We start from the raw sequence: 24,110 nt of genomic DNA on the forward strand, positions 1-24,110 counted from the left end.
TGCAATCTCCCCGCAAGAAGCGTGAGACTTGCAACACTGCACCCGGCGACCCCGACTCGGCTGGTGGAGAACCAACACCTCAGGGAGGACCCCCGGACTACTCTCCGACTGTGAGTACCAAAACCTGTCCCCCCTGAGCCCCCACAGCGCCGCCTGTAGAGGGAATCCCGAGGCTTCCCCTGACCGCGACTCTCTGAAACCTAAGTCCCGACGCCTGGAAAAGACCCTGCACCCGCAGCCCCCAGGACCTGAAGGACCGGACTTTCACTGGAGAAGTGACCCCCAGGAGTCCCTCTCCCTTGCCCAAGTGGAGGTTGCCCCGAGGAAGCCCCCCCTTGCCTGCCTGCAGCGCTGAAGAGATCCGTTGATCTCTCATAGACTAACATTGCAAACCCGACGCTTGTTTCTACACTGCACCCGGCCGCCCCCACGCTGCTGAGGGTGAAATTTCTGTGTGGGCTTGTGTCCCCCCCGGTGCCCTACAAAACCCCCCTGGTCTGCCCTCCGAAGACGCGGGTACTTACCTGCAAGCAGACCGGAACCGGGGCACCCCCTTCTCTCCATTCTAGCCTATGCGTTTTGGGCACCACTTTGAACTCTGCACCTGACCGGCCCTGAGCTGCTGGTGTGGTGACTTTGGGGTTGCTCTGAACCCCCAACAGTGGGCTACCTTGGACCAAGAACTGAACCCTGTAAGTGTCTTACTTACCTGGTAAAACTAACAAAAACTTACCTCCCCCAGGAACTGTGAAAATTGCACTAAGTGTCCACTTTTGAAATAGCTATTTGTCAATAACTTGAAAAGTATACATGCAATTGAAATGATTCAAAGTTCCTAATGTACTTACCTGCAATACCTTTCAAACAAGATATTACATGTTAAATTTGAACCTGTGGTTCTTAAAATAAACTAAGAAAATATATTTTTCTATAACAAAACCTATTGGCTGGATTTGTCTCTGAGTGTGTGTACCTCATTTATTGTCTATGTGTATGTACAACAAATGCTTAACACTACTCCTTGGATAAGCCTACTGCTCGACCACACTACCACAAAATAGAGCATTAGTATTATCTCTTTTTACCACTATTTTACCTCTAAGGGGAACCCTTGGACTCTGTGCATGCTATTCCTTACTTTGAAATAGCACATACAGAGCCAACTTCCTACACACCTCAGCTCAGGACACCTTAGGGGCTGTCCTGAGTAGCCAGTGACTCCTCCTTGTTTTTCTCATTATCTCTCCTGGACTTGCCGCCAAAAGTGGGGGCTGTGTCCAGGGGGCGGGCATCTCCACTAGCTGGAGTGCCCTGGGGCATTGTAACACGAAGCTTGAGCCTTTGAAGCTCACTGCTAGGTGTTACAGTTCCTGCAGGGGGGAGGTGTGAAGCACCTCCACCCAGAGCAGGCTTTGTTTCTGTCCTCAGAGAGCACAAAGGCTCTCACCGCATGAGGTCAGACACTCGTCTCTCAGCAGCAGGCTGGCACAGACCAGTCAGTCCTGCACTGAACAATTGGGTAAAATACAGGGGGTATCTCTAAGATGCTCTCTGTGTACATTTTTTAATAAATCCAACACTGGCATCAGTGTGAGTTTATTATTCTGAGAAGTTTGATACTAAACTTCCCAGTATTCAGTGTAGCCATTATGGAGCTGTGGAGTTCGTTTTTGACAGACTCCCATACCATATACTCTTATGGCTATCCTGCACTTACAATGTCTAAGGTTTTGCTTAGACACTGTAGGGGCATAGTGATCATGCACTGGTGCCCTCACCTATGGTATAGTGCACCCTGCCTTAGGGCTGTAAGGCCTACTAGAGGGGTGACTTATCTATACTGCATAGGCAGTGTGAGGTTGGCATGGCACCCTGAGGGTAGTGCCATGTCGACTTACTCGTTTTGTTCTCATCGGCACACACAAGCTGGCAAGCAGTGTGTCTGTGCTGAGTGAGGGGTCCCCAGGGTGGCATAAGATATGCTGCAGCCCTTAGAGACCTTCCCTGGCATCAGGGCCCTTGGTACCAGGGGTACCAGTTACAAGGGACTTACCTGGATGCCAGGGTGTGCCAATTGTGGAATCAAAAGTACATTTTAGGTGAAAAAACACTGGTGCTGGGGCCTGGTTAGCAGGGTCCCAGCACACTTCTCAGTCAAGTCAGCATCAGTATCAGGCAAAACGTGGGGGGTAACTGCAACAGGAAGCCATTTCTTTACACCCAGCCACTGCCCTGAGAGACACTTGTGCCAGTCACACTATTGTGCATGACAGGCTGGTGTTCTCAAACCAGTACATCCCAGGTGAGATGGCCAGAGTAAGAGTTAGCCCAGACAGGGTCACTGATAGGCCTGTGGCTTTTGTGCCCATAGAAGTGGGTGGGACTTTTAGCTGGAGAAGGGTGGTAGTCAGTACAGACCTCCCCCTTGATTGTCTCCTTGGAAATGACTACCCAGAGGTTAGTCAGAGCCCAAGAGAGGAACTGGTCCAGTGCCAGTCCTCTCCCAAGGATTCTGGAGGTCCTGCCCCTGCAGTAACTGCAAGCAGGCCCCAGAAGAAAAAGAAAAGAAAACAGTGTAGGAAGGGTGGACAACCTTTAGCCAAGGTTCCAGCAAGCCAAGGAGATTCTGCTCCAGTAGGGGAGAACTCCAAAAGTGGCTCTGATAAAGTCCAACCTGACCCACAAGAAGTCCTGGCTAGTCAGGCAACTGTTAAGCCTGAGTGGGTGGCTCCTCAGCTAACAGAAGAAAGAGTGGAAGAAGGGTGTTTACTACAAGATGTGGTAACCCCCCACTCTAATCCAGCGGACAGGCACCCTGAACCCAAAGAAGCCTGTAACTTAGCCCCTTCCCTTGTAGGTGAAGAGCTAAAGGTGTGGTTCTGGGCACTTACAGCTGTCAGTGGCCTCTGCTGGGTGTTAGCCTTTATGGCTGCACTATCCTTGGCATGGTGGTCAGACCCCATGCCAAATAGCAAGTTAGGCCCCCTGACCCTGTTGGTCATGGTGGGGTTACTCCAGCTCTGGGTAACCTCTTTGGGTAAGCTAGGGGTGACCCTGGCTAAGATAAGATTAGCAGAGGTGGATACCTCTAACCCCAAAATAGAGAGAATGGGTGAAGACATTAAAAGCACAGACAAGAGGCAGTTCAGATTAGGTCCTATCACTGTGGAAGTGGGTCAGTTCCCCAGAGGGAATGACCTGGACAGGAGGATGTAAGGCAGAGTAGGCCCTGCAACAAACCAGCCTATTTCCTCTACTCTTCCTCGCCTGACAGACTAGGAAGACTCTCCCAGCTTTGGCTGAGTCTCCTGGCCTGTGGGCTGGGGGGGGGGGGGGGGGCTTGTGTAAAGAAATGGCTCCCTGTTGCAGTTACCCCCCACTTTTTGCCTGATACTGATGCTGACTTGACTGAGAAGTGTGCTGGGACCCTGCTAACCAGGCCCCAGCACCAGTGTTCTTTCACCTAAAATGTACTTTTGATTCCACAATTGGCACACCCTGGCATCCAGGTAAGTCCCTTGTAACTGGAACCCCTGGTACCAAGGGCCCTGATGCCAGGGAAGGTCTCTAAGGGCTGCAGCATATCTTATGCCACCCTGGGGACCCCTCACTCAGCACAGACACACTGCTTGCCAGCTTGTGTGTGCTGATGAGAACAAAACGAGTAAGTCGACATGGCACTCCCCTCAGGGTGCCATGCCAACCTCACACTGCCTATGCAGTATAGATAAGTCACTCCTCTAGTAGGCCTTACAGCCCTAAGGCAGGGTGCACTATACCATAGGTGAGGGCACCAGTGCATGAGCACTGTGCCCCTACAATGTCTAAGCCAAACCTTAGACATTGTAAGTGCAGGGTAGCCATAAGAGTATATGGTCTGGGAGTCTGTCAAAAACGAACTCCACAGCTCCATAATGGCTACACTGAATACTGGGAAGTTTAGTATCAAACTTCTCAGAATAATAAACCCACACTGATGCCAGTGTTGGATTTATTAAAAAATGCACACAGAGGGCATCTTAGAGATACCCCCTGTATTTTACCCAATTGTTCAGTGCAGGACTGACTGGTCTCTGCCAGCCTGCTGCTGAGAGACGAGTTTCTGACCTCATGCGGTGAGAGCCTTTGTGCTCTCTGAGGACAGAAACAAAGCCTGCTCTGGATGGAGGTGCTTCACACCTCCCCCCTGCAGGAACTGTAACACCTAGCAGTGAGCTTCAAAGGCTCAAGCTTCGTGTTACAATGCCCCAGGGCACTCCAGCTAGTGGAGATGCCCGCCCCTGGACCCAGCCCCCACTTTTGGCGGCAAGTCCAGGAGAGATAATGAGAAAAACAAGGAGGAGTCACTGGCCAGTCAGGACAGCCCCTAAGGTGTCCTGAGCTGAGGTGACTCTGACTTTTAGAAATCCTCCATCTTGTAGAAGGAGGATTCCCCCAATAGGGATAGGAATGTGACCCCCTCCCCTTGGGAGGAGGCACAAAGAGGGTGTACCCACCCTCAGGGCTAGTACCCATTGGCTACTAACCCCCCAGACCTAAACACGCCCCTAAATTTAGTATTTAAGGGCTTCCCTGAACCTAAGAATTTAGATTCCTGAAACTACAAGAAGAAGAAGACTGCTGAGCTGAAAAACCCCTGCAGAGGAAGAACAGAAGACACCAACTGCTTTGGCCCCAGTCCTACCGGCCTGTCTCCTGCCTTTCAAAGAACCCTGCTCCAGCGACGCTTTCCAAGGGACCAGCGACCTCTGAATCCTCTGAGGACTGCCCTGCTTCAAGAAAGACAAGAAACTCCCGAGGACAGCAGCACTGCTCCAAAAGAACTGCAACTTTGTTTCAAGGAGCAGATTTAAAGACCCCTGCAACTCCCCGCAAGAAGCGTGAGACTTGCAACCCTGCAACCGGCGACCCCGACTCGACTGGTGGAGAACCAACACCTCAGGGAGGACCCTCCGGCGACTCCGAGACCGTGAGTAACCAAAGTTGTCCCCCCTGAGCCCCCACAGCGACGCCTGCAGAGGGAATCCCGAGGCTCCCCCTGACCGCGACTGCCTGAACCTAAAGTCCCGACGGCTGGAAAAGACCCTGCACCCGCAGCCCCCAGCACCTGAAGGAACGGAACTTCTGTGCAGGAGTGACCCCCAGGAGGCCCTCTCCCTTGCCCAGGTGGTGGCTACCCCGAGGAGCCCCCCCCTTGCCTGCCTGCACCACTGAAGAGATCCCTTGATCTCTCATTGAAATCTACAGAGACCCCGACGCGTGTTTGCACACTGCACCCGGCCGCCCCCGCGCTGCTGAGGGTGTACTTTTTGTGCTGACTTGTGTCCCTCCCGGTGCCCTACAAAACCCCCCTGGTCTGCCCTCCGAAGACGCGGGTACTTACCTGCTGGCAGACTGGAACCGGGGCACCCCCTTCTCTCCATTGAAGCCTATGTGTTTTGGGCACCTCTTTGACCTCTGCACCTGACCGGCCCTGAGCTGCTGGTGTGGGGACTCTGGGGTTGCTCTGAACCCCCAACGGTGGGCTACCTTGGACCAAAAACTGAAACCTGTAAGTGACTTACTTACATGTGAAACCTAACAATACTTTACCTCCCCCAGGAACTGTGAAAATTGCACTGTGTCCACTTTTAAAACAGCTTATTGTGTTTTATGTAAAAAGTATACATGCTAATGTAATGATTCCAAGTTCCTAAAGTACTTACCTGCAATACCTTTCAAATGAGATATTACATGTAGAATTTGAACCTGTGGTTCTTAAAATAAACTAAGAAAATATATTTTTCTATAACAAAACCTATTGGCTAGATTTGTCTCTGAGTGTGTGTTCCTCATTTATTGCCTGTGTATGTACAACAAATGCTTAACACTACTCCTTGGATAAGCCTACTGCTCGACCACACTACCACAAAATAGAGCATTAGTATTATCTCTTTTTGCCACTATCTTACCTCTAAGGGGAACCCTTGGACTCTGTGCATGCTATTCCTTACTTTGAAATAGTGCATACAGAGCCAACTTCCTACACCACCCCTCGCACTTCTCTCCCTCCTTTAAACTGAAGTACACTTTCGAATTCTGGAAGTGTATGAAATATACAATAGAGGAATTCTGCAAACTGCTCTGGGAAGCTGCACACTGGTGGACAGTATTATTGAAGGTCCCACAAAAACGATCAACAATATCTGAACACTCCAATAATAGATCAGGCATTTTTTATTAATATATATTTTCTGGCAGAACTTGACAAATGTCAAAAAAGGACTGTAGTGACTAACAGCACAGGGCATAAACAAACATAAAACATATTGCATCTATTAGCTAAAATATTACAAAGCTGAGGTAAGCAAAACAAATTAATTTAGAAAAACATTTTCTATGAAAACTAGATAAAAGTCAAAGCTCAGTATATGTCGAGAGGCTGAATTCACTACACTGGGGGAGGTTACTGCAATCGGCTGCCCTAAAATAAATGTAAACATTTCTTCTTTGAGTACACTGATCAATGTCAGATTGGAGATTCTGAACTTTGCTACTGAAAAGGGATTTAATTATGTTAATGCTTGACTTTATACAGAATATATGGACTGAGGACACCAGGGCCAATACACCTGCTGGGGATCAAGTGCTACTGTGCCCCTTTGTTTGAGAGGACATAGATGAACAGTATACCTGCTGGAAGGAGTAACTGCAGAGCAAGCGGCTGTAGATGCAGGAGCCCCGGCACCGTGCCGGTGCTGGTCAGAAAGGGTGCCATGAACTGCTTGTGGAAGAGAAGGGATCATCCCGCTGTCTCTTCTAGGCAGAACCATCTGACAAGAAAAAAAGAAAAGAAGAATGAACTTGTAACTATCGTCAGCAAATCTAAGCTCCACATCAACACAGCAAAACCAGCACCTATTGATAAGAAAACTGAGCATGGACAACACATCAAATTCACTCAGGTCCTAGGGAAAATGGTCGACAGTGCAGGAACTCAAGTGGAAGTTGGTACCACGGAACAAATGCCCAAAGTAAAGGCTCCCCGTCCCATGACCTTGGGATATACAAGGTACACAAAGCAGACCTCAGTTCTAGGGTACGGATTCCATCCCATTAGACCAGGCTGAGTATCATAAAAACATAATACAGATTCCCCTATCCAAGGAAGCAAGGCTCTGGTGGGCAAATATAAACTCCCTGCAATTGGAGATCTGAGGGGTACAGGTATAAGATACAGGTTCCCAACTCCTGAACTGAGGCTCTGAGCGGTACATTCATCTGGTATGAGGTCCCATCCACTGAAATGGAACTCTGAAAGATGCAGGTATATGATGCAGGCTTCGATCTTCTGATGTTGAAGGATACAGAAATCTGACACCTGTTCTCATCCCTAGAAATGGGGCTCTGACAGGTATAGGCAGATTACACGAGCTCTCACCTCACTAACAGGTGTTTTAAGCTCCAGAGATTATGACAGACTCCCAGTTCATTAATCAAGGCTCTAAATGGTAGATCTATGATTCATGCACTCATCCATTAAGTGAGGCCCTGAAGGCTACAGTCATAAGAGATGGGCATCCATCTGATTAACCTAGCCTCGAAAGATACAGCTCTCCATCCCATTAATTGAATCTATGAGGGGTACAGGTTCCAACCCTACAAATTTGAGGGGAACATAAGCTCTCAAGGGTACATGCATAGGACGAAGGATCTCATCCCACTAACAGGCTCAGAAGGCTACAGACATTTCATATAGGTTCTCATCCCATTGAGGTAGGCTCTGAGAGGCACAGACATAGAACACAGACACATCCCATTACTTGAGGCTCTGAAATGTACTGATTCCAGTCCCATTAACGTAGGTTCTGAAGGGCATATACACACACACTCGCTCAAAACAGTTTCTCATCTCTGGCGGACTTCAGAAGTAGACTCAAGAACTGGCTCTTCGACTAAGACCTGCAAAGCCTAGACTCAAGAACCGGCTCTTCGACTAAGACCTGCAAAGCCTAGACTCAAGAACCGGCTCTTCGACTAAGACCTGCAAAGCCTCAGCGCCCGGATACTCTCAGGGGTGATAGAGTTGCGCCATACGAATTCTGATTGATTGACCTCATGCCGGCTCCCATTCAACTGAGGTCGGCTTTGAGCACCATGGACATATATTCCAGGTTCTGATACAGGTACTGGATATAGGCTCCAATCCAATTCAGGTAGGATGTGAAATGCACAGACATATACAGGTTCTCATCTCATTAACAAAAATACAGACATATGAAGTAGGCTCCCTTTATATCAACTGAAGTTCTGAAAGACACACGCATAGGAGACAGGCTCCTATCCCATTACTACAGCTCTGAATAGTATAGGTTTCAGTCCTATTAACGTAGGCTGTGAGGGGTAAATGAATTTGATACAAGCTCCAATCTGATTAACTGAGGCTCAGGCAGCTAAACACATGCATGACACAGCCACTGAATGAACTCTGCATGGGAACAGCTTGTGATCCTACAAGCAAGCAGATTCATCCACCTGCCGCCCACCTTTATTTCCAGAATAGGACTGAGATGATATTGTGACTCTCCGGAGAAAACAACAACAACTGGTTATGCTGTCTGGTTTTAACTGGATTATGCTCTTGATGTGAACCAAAGATCTCCATCGGTCAAGAAGCGAAAGATACATCCTAAAATATCAGGTAAGACGTAGCTTTAATCCGATCTCTTCAGATTTGCACATGAGATCAGTGTAATCAAATCCGAACCAATCAAATACCTGGGACGTTCAACCCTACTTAAGAGGAGTGTACAGGAAGATGGCCTGCTGTGTGGTGAGCACGTATAGTGTTATCACCTTGTACCAGGTATCCCCTCTTAGTGACGTGTAGGCAGTGCCTAGAAGCCAGGCTCTCTAGGAGTAGCTGTGGATGAGCAGCCAAGGCTTATCTAGGGCCATGCAAAGCTCATGCAATACCACTTTAGTCACACAGCACTTAAACACATGAAAGAACCACACAGTGTTACAAAAATAAAGGTACTTTATTACAGTAGCACTGAACTAGATGACTTACAGGCAATCCCCCAACTGGAGGGAAACATACTATATATATATATATATATATATATATATATATATATATATATATATATATTATAATAATTAGGAAATGGCACAAGACACAACAAGAATTGGTAAGGATTAGTAATAAATACATAAAAAGTTAGGGCCCATATATAATAATGTATAATAAAATAGTGGAATGCAAATTGAAGTCCCCCACCCAAGGATATGGAGTCATTAGAGGGCAGCTGGAAGAACTAGGGACCCCCAAGAGGTGAGTACGTAAGGGACCCCCAGCAACCAGGAGAGCAGAGGTAAGTACCTGGTTTTCCCAAGGACTAACAAGAGGACTTAGAAAATGGATTGTGCAAGAACAGGACCAGACTAGAAAAAACACAAAGGTGGATTCTGGAAGAAGAGGACCTGTATAAGAAGGGGAAATAGTCCAGTCCACGATGGAGTGTCCAGTGGGGGCAGGAGCCACTACCCACCCTTTTATGGATGAAGCTCCAGGTCGATGGAGGAAGAAGAGCAGCTGTGAAGCCCAGGAGCTGAAGAGGAGTCCTTGGAGCAGTGCAGATGGTGTCCCACATTGGTCATTGGGTCGCAGATGGTCAGTGGTTTAGGATAACCACCAACAAGCCTTGGCAAATGCAAGAAGAAGCAAAAGAAGAGTCGCCAGGTTGAAGAGAACCAGCAAGGTCAAGGGGACTCGACCCTTGGAGGGGAGTCCGAGCTGACCCTCAGCACTCGGGAGAGTCAGCAGAAGCAGTCGTTGCCCCCGCAGGCAAGTCAATGGCAGCAGGCACAGTAAGTCGCAGTGAGGCCCAGTCAGCAAGCCTGGAGAGGAGTCCCACGTCGCTGGAGCAGCAGAGAGAAGACTGTTCTTTGCAGGATGAAGTGCTGGAGGCTGGGGCTACTCAGAGCCTGAAGATCTCTAGGAGCAGAAGACAACTAGCCTTGGTAGCTGCAAAGGTTGCGGTGCACAGGGTTACTGTCCTGTAAGAAGAGGCAAGGGTTCACCACCTCCCAAGTTGGACAGTGGGTAGAGAGCACCAAGGGGACCGCTCCAGACCACCACCTGTGGTACAGGATGCACGCAGTTCCAGTGGAGAGCAGATCCACGCATCCGGACGTCGTTGCTGTAGGTGCCTGCAGATGCAGGGGAATGACTCCTTCACTCCATGGGAGATTCCTTCTGGTTTCCTAGTGCAGCTGAAACCTTGTTGACCACCAGAGGATGCACAGCCGGGGAAATTTTGCAGTTGCTGAAAGGAGCCGGAGAAACAATGGTGCAAGACAAGGTTGTCTCAGGCGTTGCAGTCTTGTAGGTTCCTGAAGTGTCCAGTTGCCGTTCCAGTGGCCAGGAGCAGAAGTAAACGATGCAAAGAAGTACTGGTGGAGTCCTGCATGTCGAATCTGGGGACCCACCCTCGAGGGAGTCCCTAAATAGCCCTAAAAGGGGGTTTGCATCCCTCTCCCACAGGAAATCCTTTGTTCTGCCTTCCCCTGCTTGAGCTGGTCAAGCAGCAGGAGGGCAGAAAGGTGTCTGAGGGGTGGCAGCTCCGCGGGCTGCCCGGGAAAACAACAGAAGACTAGTAGGAGCAATACTGGGGGGTCCTCCAAGGGGCCCCCCAGAGTGCATGTAATCATACAACCAATACTGGCATTAGTATTGGGGTATGATTCCAACATGTTCGATACCAAACATGTACAAGTTCGGAGTTACAATTATGTAGCTGGCTTCCCCGCACTTACGACGTTCAGTGCAATGGAGCTGGAGTTTGTAGGGGCACCTCTGCTCATGCAGGGGTGCCCTCTCACACAGGAGCCTGCACCCTGCCCTCTGGGGTAGGACAGCCTACCACAGGGGTGACTTACAGTGACCTGTTGCAGTGACCTGTACTGAAAAAGGGTATAAGCACCTTATTTTATCTCCTATCCAGTCACGGAACCCATAAGTAGGCACTGCGGACCGCCAGGGGCCTGCGGTACCCAGGTCATTCTGCAGCCTTAATAGCACAGTGCAGGTTTTCACTCCTTATCCTGGGGCTACACATGCCTCTGTTTTCAATTCTCCTGCATAGGTTAGAAAGCTTGGCTCTCCTGCGAACTTACAGAAGCAATTTCTAGTTCACTTATTTCAAAGAATTTAAAGAAAAAGCCTCTGAATTAGATAGGCATAGATAGATTAAAAATTCTTTCCCAAAAGAGACATTTCTTTCTGTAAAAAGTGTGCCAGGATACTGGTTAAGGGCACAGAAATGTTTTATTCATGAATATCCGCCACAATCATATACAGAAAAATTGACTTTCAAGTAGTAGCGTTTGATTTTACTTTAATATGAGCTTCATTTATATTCATGAGCACTGATGTTAATAGCTAGCTCATTGCCATCAGCCCAAACTGTCAGGATCCCTGTACACTGTGCTCAGTCACAGCCTTCTTCAGCAGACCCTAGCTCGTCTAAAATGTTGCTAAACCAGTCACTCTTAGTGTTGGTGTAAGAAGTTGGCTCTGTATGCACTATTTCAAAGTAAGGAATAGTATGCACAGGGTCCAAGGGTTCCCCTTAGAGGTAAGATAGTGGCAAAAAGAGATAATACTAATGCTCTATTTTGTGGTAGTGTGGTCGAGCAGTAGGCTTATCAAAGGAGTAGTGTTAAGCATTTGTTGTACATACACACAGGCAATAAATGAGGAACACACACTCAGAGACAAATCCAGCCAATAGGTTTTGTTATAGAAAAATATATTTTCTTAGTTTATTTTAAGAACCACAGGTTCAAATTCTACATGTAATATCTCATTTGAAAGGTATTGCAGGTAAGTACTTTAGGAACTTTGAATAATTACAGTAGCATATATACTTTTCACATAAAACACAAATAGCTGTTTTAAAAGTGGACACAGTGCAATTTCCACAGTTCCTGGGGGAGGTAAGTTATTGTTAGTTTTAGAAGGTAAGTAAATCACTTACAAGTCTCAGGTTTGGGTCCAAGGTAGCCCACCGTTGGGGGTTCAGAGCAACCCCAAAGTTACCACACCAGCAGCTCAGGGCCGGTCAGGTGCAGAGGTCAAAGAGGTGCCCAAAACACATAGGCTTCAATGGAGAGAAGGGGGTGCCCCGGTTCCAGTCTGCCAGCAGGTAAGTACCCGCGTCTTCGGAGGGCAGACCAGGGGGGTTTTGTAGGGCACCGGGGGGGACACAAGTCAGCACAAAAAGTACACCCTCAGCAGCGCGGGGGCGGCCGGGTGCAGTGTGTAAACAAGCGTCGGGTTCTCTGTAGGTTTCAATGGGAGACCAAGGGGTCTCTTCAGCGGTGCAGGCAGGCAAGGGGGGGCTCCTCGGGGTAGCCACCACCTGGGCAAGGGAGAGGGCCTCCTGGGGGGTCACTCCTGCACAGAAGTTCCGTTCCTCCAGGTGCTGGGGGCTGCGGGTGCAGGGTCTTTTCCAGCCATCGTGACTTTAGGTTCAGGCAGTCGCGGTCAGGGGGAGCCTCGGGATTCCCTCTGCAGGCGTCGCTGTGGGGGCTCAGGGGGGACAACTTTGGTTACTCACGGTCTCGGAGTCCCCGGAGGGTCCTCCCTGAGGTGTTGGTTCTCCACCAGTCGAGTCGGGGTCGCCGGGTGCAGTGTTGCAAGTCTCACGCTTCTTGCGGGGAGTTGCAGGGGTCTTTAAATCTGCTCCTCTGTAACAAAGTTGCAGTCTTTTTGGAGCAGGGCCGCTGTCCTCGGGAGTTTCTTGTCTTTCTTGAAGCAGGGCAGTCCTCTGAGGATTCAGAGGTCGCTGGTCCTTTGGAAAGCGTCGCTGGAGCAGGTTTCTTTGGAAGGCAGGAGACAGGCCGGTAGGACTGGGGCCAAAGCAGTTGGTGTCTTCTGTTCTTCCTCTGCAGGGGGTTTTCAGCTCAGCAGTCTCCTTCTTCTTGTAGTTTCAGGAATCTAAATTCTTAGGTTCAGGGGAGCCCTTAAATACTAAATTTAAGGGCGTGTTTAGGTCTGGGGGGTTAGTAGCCAATGGCTAGTAGCCCTGAGGGTGGGTACACCCTCTTTGTGCCTCCTCTCAAGGGGAGGGGGTCACATCCCTAATCCTATTGGGGAATCCTCCATCTGCAAGATGGAGGATTTCTAAAAGTTAGAGTCACTTCAGCTCAGGACACCTTAGGGGCTGTCCTGACTGGCCAGTGACAATTCCTTGTTATTCTCATTATCTCCTCCGGCCTTGCCGCCAAAAGTGGGGCCGTGACCGGAGGGGGCGGGCAACTCCACTAGCTGGAGTGCCCTGTGGTGCTGGAACAAAGGGGGTAAGCCTTTGAGGCTCACCGCCAGGTGTTACAGCTCCTGCCTGGGGGAGGTGTTAGCATCTCCACCCAGTGCAGGCTTTGTTACTGGCCTCAGAGTGACAAAGGCACTCTCCCCATGGGGCCAGCAACATGTCTCGGTTGTGGCAGGCTGCTGGAACCAGTCAGCCTACACAGATAGTCGCTTAAGGTTTCAGGGGGCACCTCTAAGGTGCCCTCTGGGGTGTATTTCACAATAAAATGTACACTGGCATCAGTGTGCATTTATTGTGCTGAGAAGTTTGATACCAAACTTCCCAGTTTTCAGTGCAGCCATTATGATGCTGTGGAGTCCGTGTTTGACAGACTCCCAGACCATATACTCTTCTGGCTACCCTGCACTTACAATGTCTAAGGTTTGGCTTAGACACTGTAGGGGCACAGTACTCATGCACTGGTGCCCTCACCTATGGTATAGTGCACCCTGCCTTAGGGCTGTAAGGCCTACTAGAGGGGTGACTTATCTATACTGCATAGGCAGTGTGAGGTTGGCATGGCACCCTGAGGGGAGTGCCATGTCGACTTACTCGTTTTGTTCTCACCAGCACACACAAGCTGGCAAGCAGTGTGTCTGTGCTGAGTGAGGGGTCCCCAGGGTGGCATAAGATATGCTGCAGCCCTTAGAGACCTTCCCTGGCATCATGGCCCTTGGTACCCGGGGTACCAGTTACAAGGGACTTACCTGGATGCCAGGGTGTGCCAATTGTGGAATCAAAAGTACAGGTTAGGGAAAGAACACTGGTGCTGGGGCCTGGTTAGCAGGCCTCAGCACACTTTCAAATCAAAACATAGCATCAGCAAAGGCAAAAAGTCAGGGGGTAACCATGCCAAGGAGGCATTTCCTTACAGTTGGTGTCTGAGAACTGCTGTGCTGGTCCCGGGATGGCTCACTTCTTGAAGTACTTTATGTACATGGTATTTTTGTAAAGGGAACCAAGCCAAAAAGAACATGCTTTCCTTTAGCATAGCACATCAGAATATATTTCATTATGCATCGTGCAAGACCCAACTTGAAGATTCGAGATCCCAAGTTGGGGTTTTGCTAATCCTAAACGAGTTGTGTTGTCTTGCGTACGGATTAAGTGAGGTCAATGTAAAGCACTCTTCAAGTCCAGTGTATGCATAGCTCTTTCTGCTACTGATTGAGGATAAGGAAAGAAAACAGACATGACAATGGATTAATTGACATGGAATAGGGAAAAAAGCTTAGGCAGGAATTATGGATTTGTTCTCAGAACTACCCCGATCTCTATAAACCTGGAGGAAAAGCTCCTTGACTGTTAACATCTGAAAGTCAGTAACTTTGAGCAAGAAAGTGATTGGTATTCGAAAGTCTACATTTCTTGTGATGTATTCACATGAGTGCAAAAGCTTGAAAGGCAGTCTCATGAGGCTTGGACAGCCTATGTTAAGGTCCCAGCAGGAAACACTGGGGTCCTTCCAGGAATATTTCTTTTAAGGCGTTCCATAAATGCCTTAAATACTGTGATCTTAACTAAAGATCTATGTCGTCTGTTCTGCATGAAGCAGCTACTGCTGCTAACTGGAGCCTAAATGATGTGGACGCTAAGCCCAAGTTTTGTAAACGAACACAGAGCAGATGCCTTGAACAGATGCCTGCAGGGGCTGTGTAATGTTACTAATGAAATAATGAACCTAGCAACCTCATGGGTAAGTCTGCATGCTTCTCGCACGAGTATACACTACTCTAACAGCTGCAGACAACTAAACTCCAAAGTCTCAGGTACCAAAATGAAAGATTAATTTCTTTGAGATTTGGTTATCCCCTGATGTGGAGTTAGGTCCGTTCTCTGGATAGCGCTGGGTGCCATGGATGTTTTGGCCACACTAGAGAAATGAGAATGAGTTTCATGGAGTATAGTTCAGTTCATGACTTTATTCGATTTTATACAAAATCATCCAATTTTACATGCAAAGAACATTCCATCATAATTATACATAGACAATTAAGCATAGCTATCTTAAAAACCATGACCATTAAAGAAGAAAAAGATCAAAAGACAAGCGAAAAAGCAATAAAATAAAAACTTCCATTAAGAACAACATTGGTGTTTTGAAATCCTAGAGCAAAACCAGTCATTTAAGATTTCTTGTGGGGAGAACGCCTTACAAAAGTCATGAAGAGAACGGCGACAATGTAAAATAAAACAAAGTGAAGAAATTGACAGGGCCTAATGTCTTGACCTAAAAACCCCAGTGAGGTATCAGGACACAATGAACACATTTTGGGTGTTGCTAAGAGCTGTAGATATAAAAGAGCAGGTCTAACCTGTCTTAAATCCGTGGATAACAAAAGTGGCTTTAAAAACTTATGGTGAAGGGTTTTAAATTGAGAACAGATAAGAACAATGTGCATAGTCTCGCACATTGAGACGTGATCACAGGCATGGGGTAGCAAATCTGTATTTTTATTACAGGTACCTTTTGTAAAAAGCAACTGATGAAATAAGCCCAGTCTAAAATAAGTCAGTAAGCACTGATGGTTAGACTTTTCTAGGAGAAGGTATGGTTCTCTCTCAATAACAGTTTTTACCTGGATATATTGGTGGAATGTCCGTCTGGATAAAATAGCGGGCTCCCTCTTGGCTGCCATCCAAGACGAAAGGCCTGCTTTAACTAGACATGTTTTTTTTTTTTTTTACAGTACTCTCTGGGTTGGAAAATAACTACAGTCTCCCAAGGGCTTTAACGTTTTCCCTCAAATAATGCAGACAGGGTACACTGGACATATTATCCAGTTTTAGACAGTCCCGGATAACTAACCTGTTAAGGCTTAACTCCTCCTTGAGCCAACCTGAACACCATAATAAAAGGGGTGAAATCTGCGATATAGCTCATGCCAAACTCTTGTCTAATCTCTGAGGGCGTACACCTAAAAGGCCCCTCAAAAATGTGTTCTCCACCATCAAAAGGCATAGCCCCAGATCTCACAGCCAAAGGTGGATATAGGGATACACTTAGCTTTATACGCTTCAAGCAGAATTTTCATTGGCTTCTACGGGAAAAATAGTAATTCAACCTAGCAATGGCCTGCTTGAGACAATCAGTATTTATTTATTTTTAAGTCAAAGTTGCCGACTGAGACCTGAATCTATTAAAAACCCTAGATAAGTAAAATTGTCCACCTTGCTTAAAAAACGTAACTTGCTCCTAAAAACTAGAGACTTTAGTGTTCTTCGGGCCCAGAACCATGACATGAGATTTATTAAAATTAGTCTCTAGGTCCAGACTGTCCATAAAATCAATAAAAAGATCCAAAAGCCGTTGGATGCTTGCAGCAGAGCGTGCCATCAAAACTGCATCATCTGCATATAACGGGGCTGGGTGCAATCTCCCTCCCACTCTTGGGGCTTCTCGACCCTGAACAGAAAGCATCCCCTTCGAATGATTAACGTACATAATCCACCCCTCTTTAAGTTAAAGGGTTTAGTGAATTTCCCATTGCTCCCAAATCTGACTGGATCCGTCAATCCACGGTGGAGCTCCATTAAGAAGGTAACCAGTGGGGGGTCCACCCCCATGCGCCCCAGCTCTGCCAGGAGCTTGTCTCTGTTAACCTTGTCAGAGGCAGAGCCGAGGTCCATGAAGCAAGGTGTATGGAACCCCTTTTGGCCCTGGTATATTTGTTTACTAAAAGATGTAAGATGAGGTTCTGCTCCACCGTGCCCCCTCCAGACCTGAACCCATACTGGAGGTCAGACAATATATTATGCTCATCCACCCACTGGTTTAATCTCTCCAGGATGACCCAACCAATGATTTTTACTTCAACATCAATTAAAGAGCTAGGTCTATAACAAGCAGGGTCTTTCCTGTCCTCCATTTTGAGTACAGGCGCTATCACATTGACACTACACCTCTGGCAAGGAGCTACCGATAGCAGCATTAATATGAAGGGTGAGGAGAGGAGCCCTTAAATCCACTACAGACTTAAACTAGTCCCCCGGGAACCCATTTGCACCGGAGGCCTTACCTGAGAGAAGGGATAAAATTGCATCTCCTACCTCCTCCAAATCAAACATCAGCTTATCTCTCTGACCTGTGAGCGGTATAAGTTATTCTGAATCCTCACCGTGGTACAAAGCAGACAAATGAGTTACCCATGCCTGGACCTCCAATATGGATATCTGATTGGATATCTGGTCCTTAGGGAAAGAAAAAAAAAGTGATGATTAACTACCCTCTAAAACATAGTAGTGTCTCTCAGGGTACTAGTGTCAGAAAGTTGTCCCATAGTTCTTTCTTTAGTTCAAGCTGCCTACCTTTTCAGGTTGCTCTATATGTAGCTCTACATTTTTTCAAGTTTAACTTTAACTCAAGTTGTTTATTCTTTAAAGTGCCTAAGCGTGCCATACATGCTCTCATGCAATTCTTGTCGAACCTTCTACAAAGGGCTGAAGTGCCAGACAGCCCTGTCTTACTAAGAGCAGAATTGATATGGCCACGTAACATACCAAAAGCCCTTGCAATGCTAATGTGGGATGCCTTTTCATCAAGGCAGTTCTGAAGTTCAGATTGGCAAGAAGAATCCAGCTCTGCAATAAAAACCTAGGAATTACCTTGTCCCACTTTAAAATCTGTACCTGATTGCTAAGGTTAACTGGGGCTTTCAAAAGGTGATACGAGTCAGTCTGCTTCTTGTCCCAGTGGAAACTAGCGGAGAGAGGATTGTGGTCGCTAAAATATTCCAGTGCACCGAAAAAGTATTCAGGGAGGAGTATAAACCAGCTGAGACATATATATATAGTAAATATAAGACCCAGAATCTTTAAAGGTTGGGTGCTATTACCTAAAAGCACAGTTCTTAAATTCAGGAGGTTAACCAGGTTTAAATTTAAAGGACAACTCATTCATGAAACCCCCCTGTGCAGTATGGTTAAGATGAGCTTTGTCAGCGTTGCCAAACTCCTGGCCCGGCCTGCCATACAAATACCAATCTCTACAGGGGTGAAGGTTAAAATCACCAAGTATCATCAGTACTGTGTATTTAGAGGCGTGAGGGGTATAGAAGATGTTTAGAAATGTGCCAACTGCCATCATTGGTTGTGTTACATACATCAATACATAAAATACCAGTGTCATTGGTTAATGAGAGAAGAAGCCCGAGAACATGAGGGGAATTGACTAAAACAAGTTCCATTTTAAAGGTCAGGTCCAACTTAACGAAGGTCACTAAACTCCACTTGCTCTTCCGCCAAGTGGAGGCAATGCGTCGATAGCAAATGTACTATAGCCATCTAAATAAAAACCCCACATATGTATCCCACATCTCCTGAAAGTATATGATGTCAAAAGGACTGAGCATCTTTGGCCAGTCAGGGTCACCACATTTCTTTTGGACACCTGCGATGTTCCAACGTAATACCTTGAGCACCTGGAAGAGGTTATCACACTTGTTACTGTTTTGATCCATCCCCAGTCAGTCTTGGTCATTCACCCACTCAACAATTCATACTGATTGGACAAGGCAAGATAGGGACCCAGGTTCAGGACATGGGTACTAGCAGGTGCCATTAAATCCCCTTGACAAGGGCACCCCTGGTAATTCATGCCCGGGTTCATGGGCTTATAAAAAAATAAAACAAAGGCAACACCTGGACTCTGCTGGGGGCTACTGGGCCAGCCTTGGAGATAGTTTAAATATAGCCTGCCCTACAGGCATTACAAAAGTTGACTATACAATCTCCTGAATATGTTGTAGGAGCGGTGCCAAGAGACCCCACTCTTCAGGCCATTATAATCAAAAAACGACTGTCTAGTGGAGAGGGGGACACTACCCGCAAGCCAATGAACAACCTTATTCTTAAGTTTCTGGAAGTTTTCTTGCTCAGGTTTCAATTGCGGCAGAACAATAGCTAGGACAAGACACATGGGGTGCGAGCGGGAGGGAGCTGGAGAGGAGCATCAAAGGATGCAGGCCCAGGGGAGGCCCAGCTGGGGTTTACTGAACACCCCTTGGGACCTCCAGCTCTGAAACTGGTGCATGGGTGCCAACCGTAGGCCTTCCCCCATCCCCGCATTAACGTCTTTCTCCAGTACTAGGGGAACCGAGCTGCCTACCTTGCCTGACCTCGAAGTGTGTCCGGATGTTGATAGAGGATGCAAGCTATTACAGTAAACTTTACCAGAAGAAAGGTTTTGCCCTGGGGGATGTTTTACTCAAAATAGCCCACCCTTTCCACCAACATATCAAAACTGTGACTAACATTCTAAAAAGCAGAACTAATTTTAGTTTCCAAATTATGAAAAAGGTTCTGTATAGGACAATTCCAAGGTACCGCAGCCAATTGCCCCCTTTTGGGTTTCCAAGTGGTTTTTATTACTAGCAAGAAGGATATGCAGGAGGGCCCTCTTTTACTTTCAGACTGTGACCCTCCCCACACTCCACTATATCCAGACTGCCTATGGTTGGGGCCTGAGCTTGTGTGTCAGAGGGGCAATCCATTGCTTGTGTGTCCAGTGCATCTAAGTGGCCCCAAATATTGGGGGAGGGTCCCTCAGTATTACCATCCAGGACTGCTCTTGAAACTTTTAATGCACAGTCCCCTTCTTCTGCCCTGGTGTGATTGGGTCAGCTGTTCCTCCACACATGAAGTTTCTTTAGTGAGTACACCCACTGCATTGTTTAAAAAAGATAAAATAGAAATACGGGTTCTGGGGGGTTTCTCTGCCGTATTTTCCACCTCCATTTTTCTCTTCCACATTGTATAAGTGAAGGGAATGAAGTCAGGAAAACCCCACCCGCAGCAGGAGCCTAAAGGAAAAACAAAAGGGGGGGGGGGTCTCACTGGAGCAAGACCTCCAATAATCAACTCTACAACAAGCAGTCACTCAGCAACTACTGGGCGCAAAAGATATCACACAGCGAAGGCTACCACCCGAGGGCCGAGAAACACGACAATTCAAGATCTAAACTGAAGAAAACCGTGATCAGACCCCTTTTGTTCAGAACACCCCCCTTACCCCCTATGCCCCCCTCCCACCAGTTGCCAATTGCAGTGGACCCTCTGTCAGCTTAGTTCATCCAGTCACATAAAACAAAAAAATAGAAATGACTCAAAGGCAAAATCCATAAAGCAGAAGAGCAACTAAAGGCCACTTGCTTTTTGCTGCCAGGAGGGGGGACCCAGCCCGGCCTCATCCGGCTGATCACGGGTGAAGATGGGCCCGGTGTTGGCCCTGGTGAGCCCTTCGCCACGGGAGGTGGAGGCGCTTTTTCAGCGTGCAGGGTGGAATCAGCAGCCCCAGGTGCACTGATGCAAGGAGCTCTGGGACAGCGAGTACCCAATCGAGAGTCGCTGGCGAAAAGTTTCATGGAGGTTTATCACACCTGCATCACTACATAAGAACTTAGAGGTAGTGGAGATGAACAGCGTAGGTAAATAGCCATGACCAGGTCAAGCAGAGCTCGGCTAGGAACAGGACCTGGTAAACAATGGTCCAGGGCTGCACTGATGGTGCAGAGCTGACAAGTGAGGTGAGTGCTGCCTTCTTGATTCTGGATGCAGTACATCACGTTTATGTTGTCTTCGCACAGGAACAGCCACATTGGGAATTAGCACGTAAAAAGCTGGATCGCTGTCACCTCCAAGAAACGGATGTCCATTTCAGATTGTACAAATGTGCTCCCCAATCTCTTGAGTGAGGCATCTCTGGTTATGGTCACCTGCTGTTCAGGGATGAGAAATGATCTGCCCAGTAAGACGTTCTTGTTGTTCCACCATTTTAGATTGTGCTGAACTCTGGGCGCCATCAACACTAGGCTGACCCGTCGCCTGTCACTGCTGCCTGGACAGAAGCTCTTGTAAGGGGTGCATGTGGAGTCGAGCAATCGGAACTACTGCCATGCACATTACCATAGTCCATAGCGTTTTCTTGATTTTTCTCACATAAAGAGGAAACAGGCCCTGAAGTGTCATCTTGGCCTCTCTTGGAAGGTTGTGCTTGCCATTGTGCCCAATACAGCTCCCAAAAAACAGCTGAGTCTGTTGGGGGCAGAGATGAGACTATGGCACTGACTGTGACCGTGATCTCCTGGACCCACATCAACGACGAGGACACCATCAAAACCATGAACACCATCCACTCCAGATCTCCCTCCGACCCCTGCCCCCAACATGTCTTCAACAAAGCGAGCCCCATCATCGTCCCCCAACTTCGTATGATCATCAATAGCTCCTTCCAGACCGCCACCTTCCCGGAGAGCTGGAAGCACGCCGAAGTCAACGCCCTACTGAAGAAACCCAAAGCGGAACACCAAGACCTCAAGAATTACCGACCCATCTCCCTCCTCCCCTTCACGGTGAAGGTCATCGAGAAGATCGTCAATGGCCAACTGACCCGCTTCCTGGAGGACACCACCACGCTGGACATCTCCCAATCAGGATTCCATAGGAACCACAGCACCGAGACCGCCCTCATTGCCGCAACCAACGACATTAGGACCATGCTCGACAAAGGCGAAACCTCCTGGACCTCTCGGCTGCTTCTGACACCGTCTGTCACCACATCCTCTGCACTCGCCTCTACAATGCAGGGATCCGCCACAAAGCTCTGGACTGGATCACTTCCTTCCTCTCCAGCAGAACTCAGAGTCCGCCTCCCTCCCTTCCTTACTGTCGGGGGTCACCAAAACCATTTTCTTCTCTCAGCCAAACTCTTTTTAACATCTACATGGCACCGCTCGCCAACATCGTCCGATCCCACAACCTCAACATCGTCTCCTACGCCGACGATACCCAGCTGATCCTCTCACTCACCAAGGACCCCGCCACCGCCAGAACCAACCTCCACGACGGACTGCATGCCATTGCCAATTGGATGGAGAAGAGCCGCCTAAAACTTAACTCGGACAAGACAGAGATCCTCATCCTTGGCTCCAACCGCTCCGCATGGGACAACTCCTGGTGGCCAGCCACCCTAGGAACTGCACCAACACCCACCACCCATGCACGCAACCTAGGCTTCATCCTAGAGTCATCACTCACCATGACCCAGCAAATTAACACCGTCTCATCTGCCTGCTTCAACACCCTGTGCATGCTTCGCAACATCTTCAGTTGGATCCCCACAGAAACAAGAAGAACGGTCACCCACACCCTCGTCGTCAGCAGACTGGACTACAGCAACGCGCTCTACGCAGGAACCACAGCCAAGCTTCAGAAGAAACTACAACGTATACAGAACGCCTCTGCACGCCTCATCCTTAACATCCCTCACCGTGACCGCATATCAGCCCACCTCAGAGACCTCCACAGGCGTCCTGTTACCAAGAGGATCACCTTCAAACTCCTCATCCACGCTCACAAAGCTCTTCACAATACAGGCCTGGCCTTCCTCAACGAGCGACTCACCTTCCACACTCCCACCCGCCAACTCCGCTCCGCCAACCTTGCCCTCGCCGCCGTCCCTCGCATCCATCGAACTACAGCTGGTGGCAGATCCTTCTCCCACCTCGCCGCCAAGACTTGGAACACCCTCCCCGCCCACCTACGACAGACCCAGGACCTCCTGACCGTCAGGAAACGCCTCAAGACCTGGTTATTCGAGCAGTTGCAGTCCTTCCCTCAACCCCCCTCCCCTCAGCGCCTAGAGATCCTAGCGGGTGAGTAGCGCGCGTTACAAACGTTTGATTGATTGACTGATTGATACCTACCCTATGAAGGAGCACTACTGACTGAGCGCAAGGAATAACCAATTATTGATTCTCTTCATCAGCCAGTCTTCTAGATACAGGAAGCCCTGAATGGTGCTGCAGTGCAGCTGTGCTGCAACCACTGCTGGACATTCGATGAGTTCCATCGAAGCCATTGTGAGCCTGAAGGTAGGAGTTGGTAGTGTCGCACATTTAACAGGAATGTGAGGTAGCGATGATGCGTTGGATGGAAAGGGATGTGAAAATAGGCATCTCTTAGTTCAATCAAAGGTATCACCATATGTTCTCCTCTACAGAGTGACAGAAAGAGGTCCTCCAAGGTGGTCATCTTGGAGAGCTCGGATACAATGAAACAGTGAAACAGCCATAGCTCCAGGAAAGGCTTCAGTGTCCAGTCTTTTGTGGGATGAGAAAGTATCTAGAATAAAGCTCTTGCACCTTCCTGTTGCAGCAGTATTTGATGTTCCTGGATGATTGCAGAACAGCGAGGTAGAATATTTGGTGGCTTGGTGTGAAATCTACCTTGCTGGACAACCGATAGGAGACACCGGTTATTTCCTCCATTTGTTGTGTGCAAGGAATAACCAGATCCTTCCCCCAACAAGTGTTCTGTTATCAGGGGAATGGCAGGCAAATCTTTTCTTGGAGGCACCATTTCCCTGGCCGAGTCCACTCTTTTCTACAGTTGCCTCTAAAGCCTTCTCTGCAGTAGGTTTTCTGAAATCGCTGATATTGGTGAAAGCCTGGACACTGTGGTGCAGCTCAAACACTGACACTCCTTGTTGGTGCCAAAAACAACTTATATACCGGTCTAAGTTCAGAATAATTCCATGGCCTTGGGTTAAAAAAGAAAAGGGCACAGATGTGGCCGTCAATCGTGGTGTCTACTTAGGGGGCAAGCAAGTGTTCCTCCATCAAAAGGGTTTTGCAACTGAACTTCAGAATGAGAACCGGGCACCTGTTAATGGTCGAAGTCATCGGTTTCTAGTTCTGAATCAAATATATGCTTCAGTGGGTGCAAATAAATCTTCAACAGCAATAACGTTGATGG

The 24,110-nt window shown here is 48.1% G+C and overlaps 1 protein-coding gene across 7 annotated transcripts in view; it reads right to left on the minus strand.

Moving 5' to 3' along the window:
• Positions 1–24,110, minus strand: part of ATG13 (autophagy related 13) — a 401,206-nt gene that overhangs the window by 100,668 nt on the left and 276,428 nt on the right. For all 7 annotated transcript variants that reach the window (XM_069221706.1, XM_069221705.1, XM_069221704.1 and 4 more), the window contains one exon: positions 6,673–6,812. In XM_069221706.1, coding sequence (XP_069077807.1) covers positions 6,673–6,812 — 140 coding nt within the window. The remainder of the gene's footprint in view (positions 1–6,672; positions 6,813–24,110) is intronic.

The sequence above is a fragment of the Pleurodeles waltl genome, chromosome 3_1 (genome assembly GCF_031143425.1).
Source record: "Pleurodeles waltl isolate 20211129_DDA chromosome 3_1, aPleWal1.hap1.20221129, whole genome shotgun sequence".
Taxonomy (NCBI): Eukaryota; Metazoa; Chordata; class Amphibia; order Caudata; family Salamandridae; genus Pleurodeles; species Pleurodeles waltl.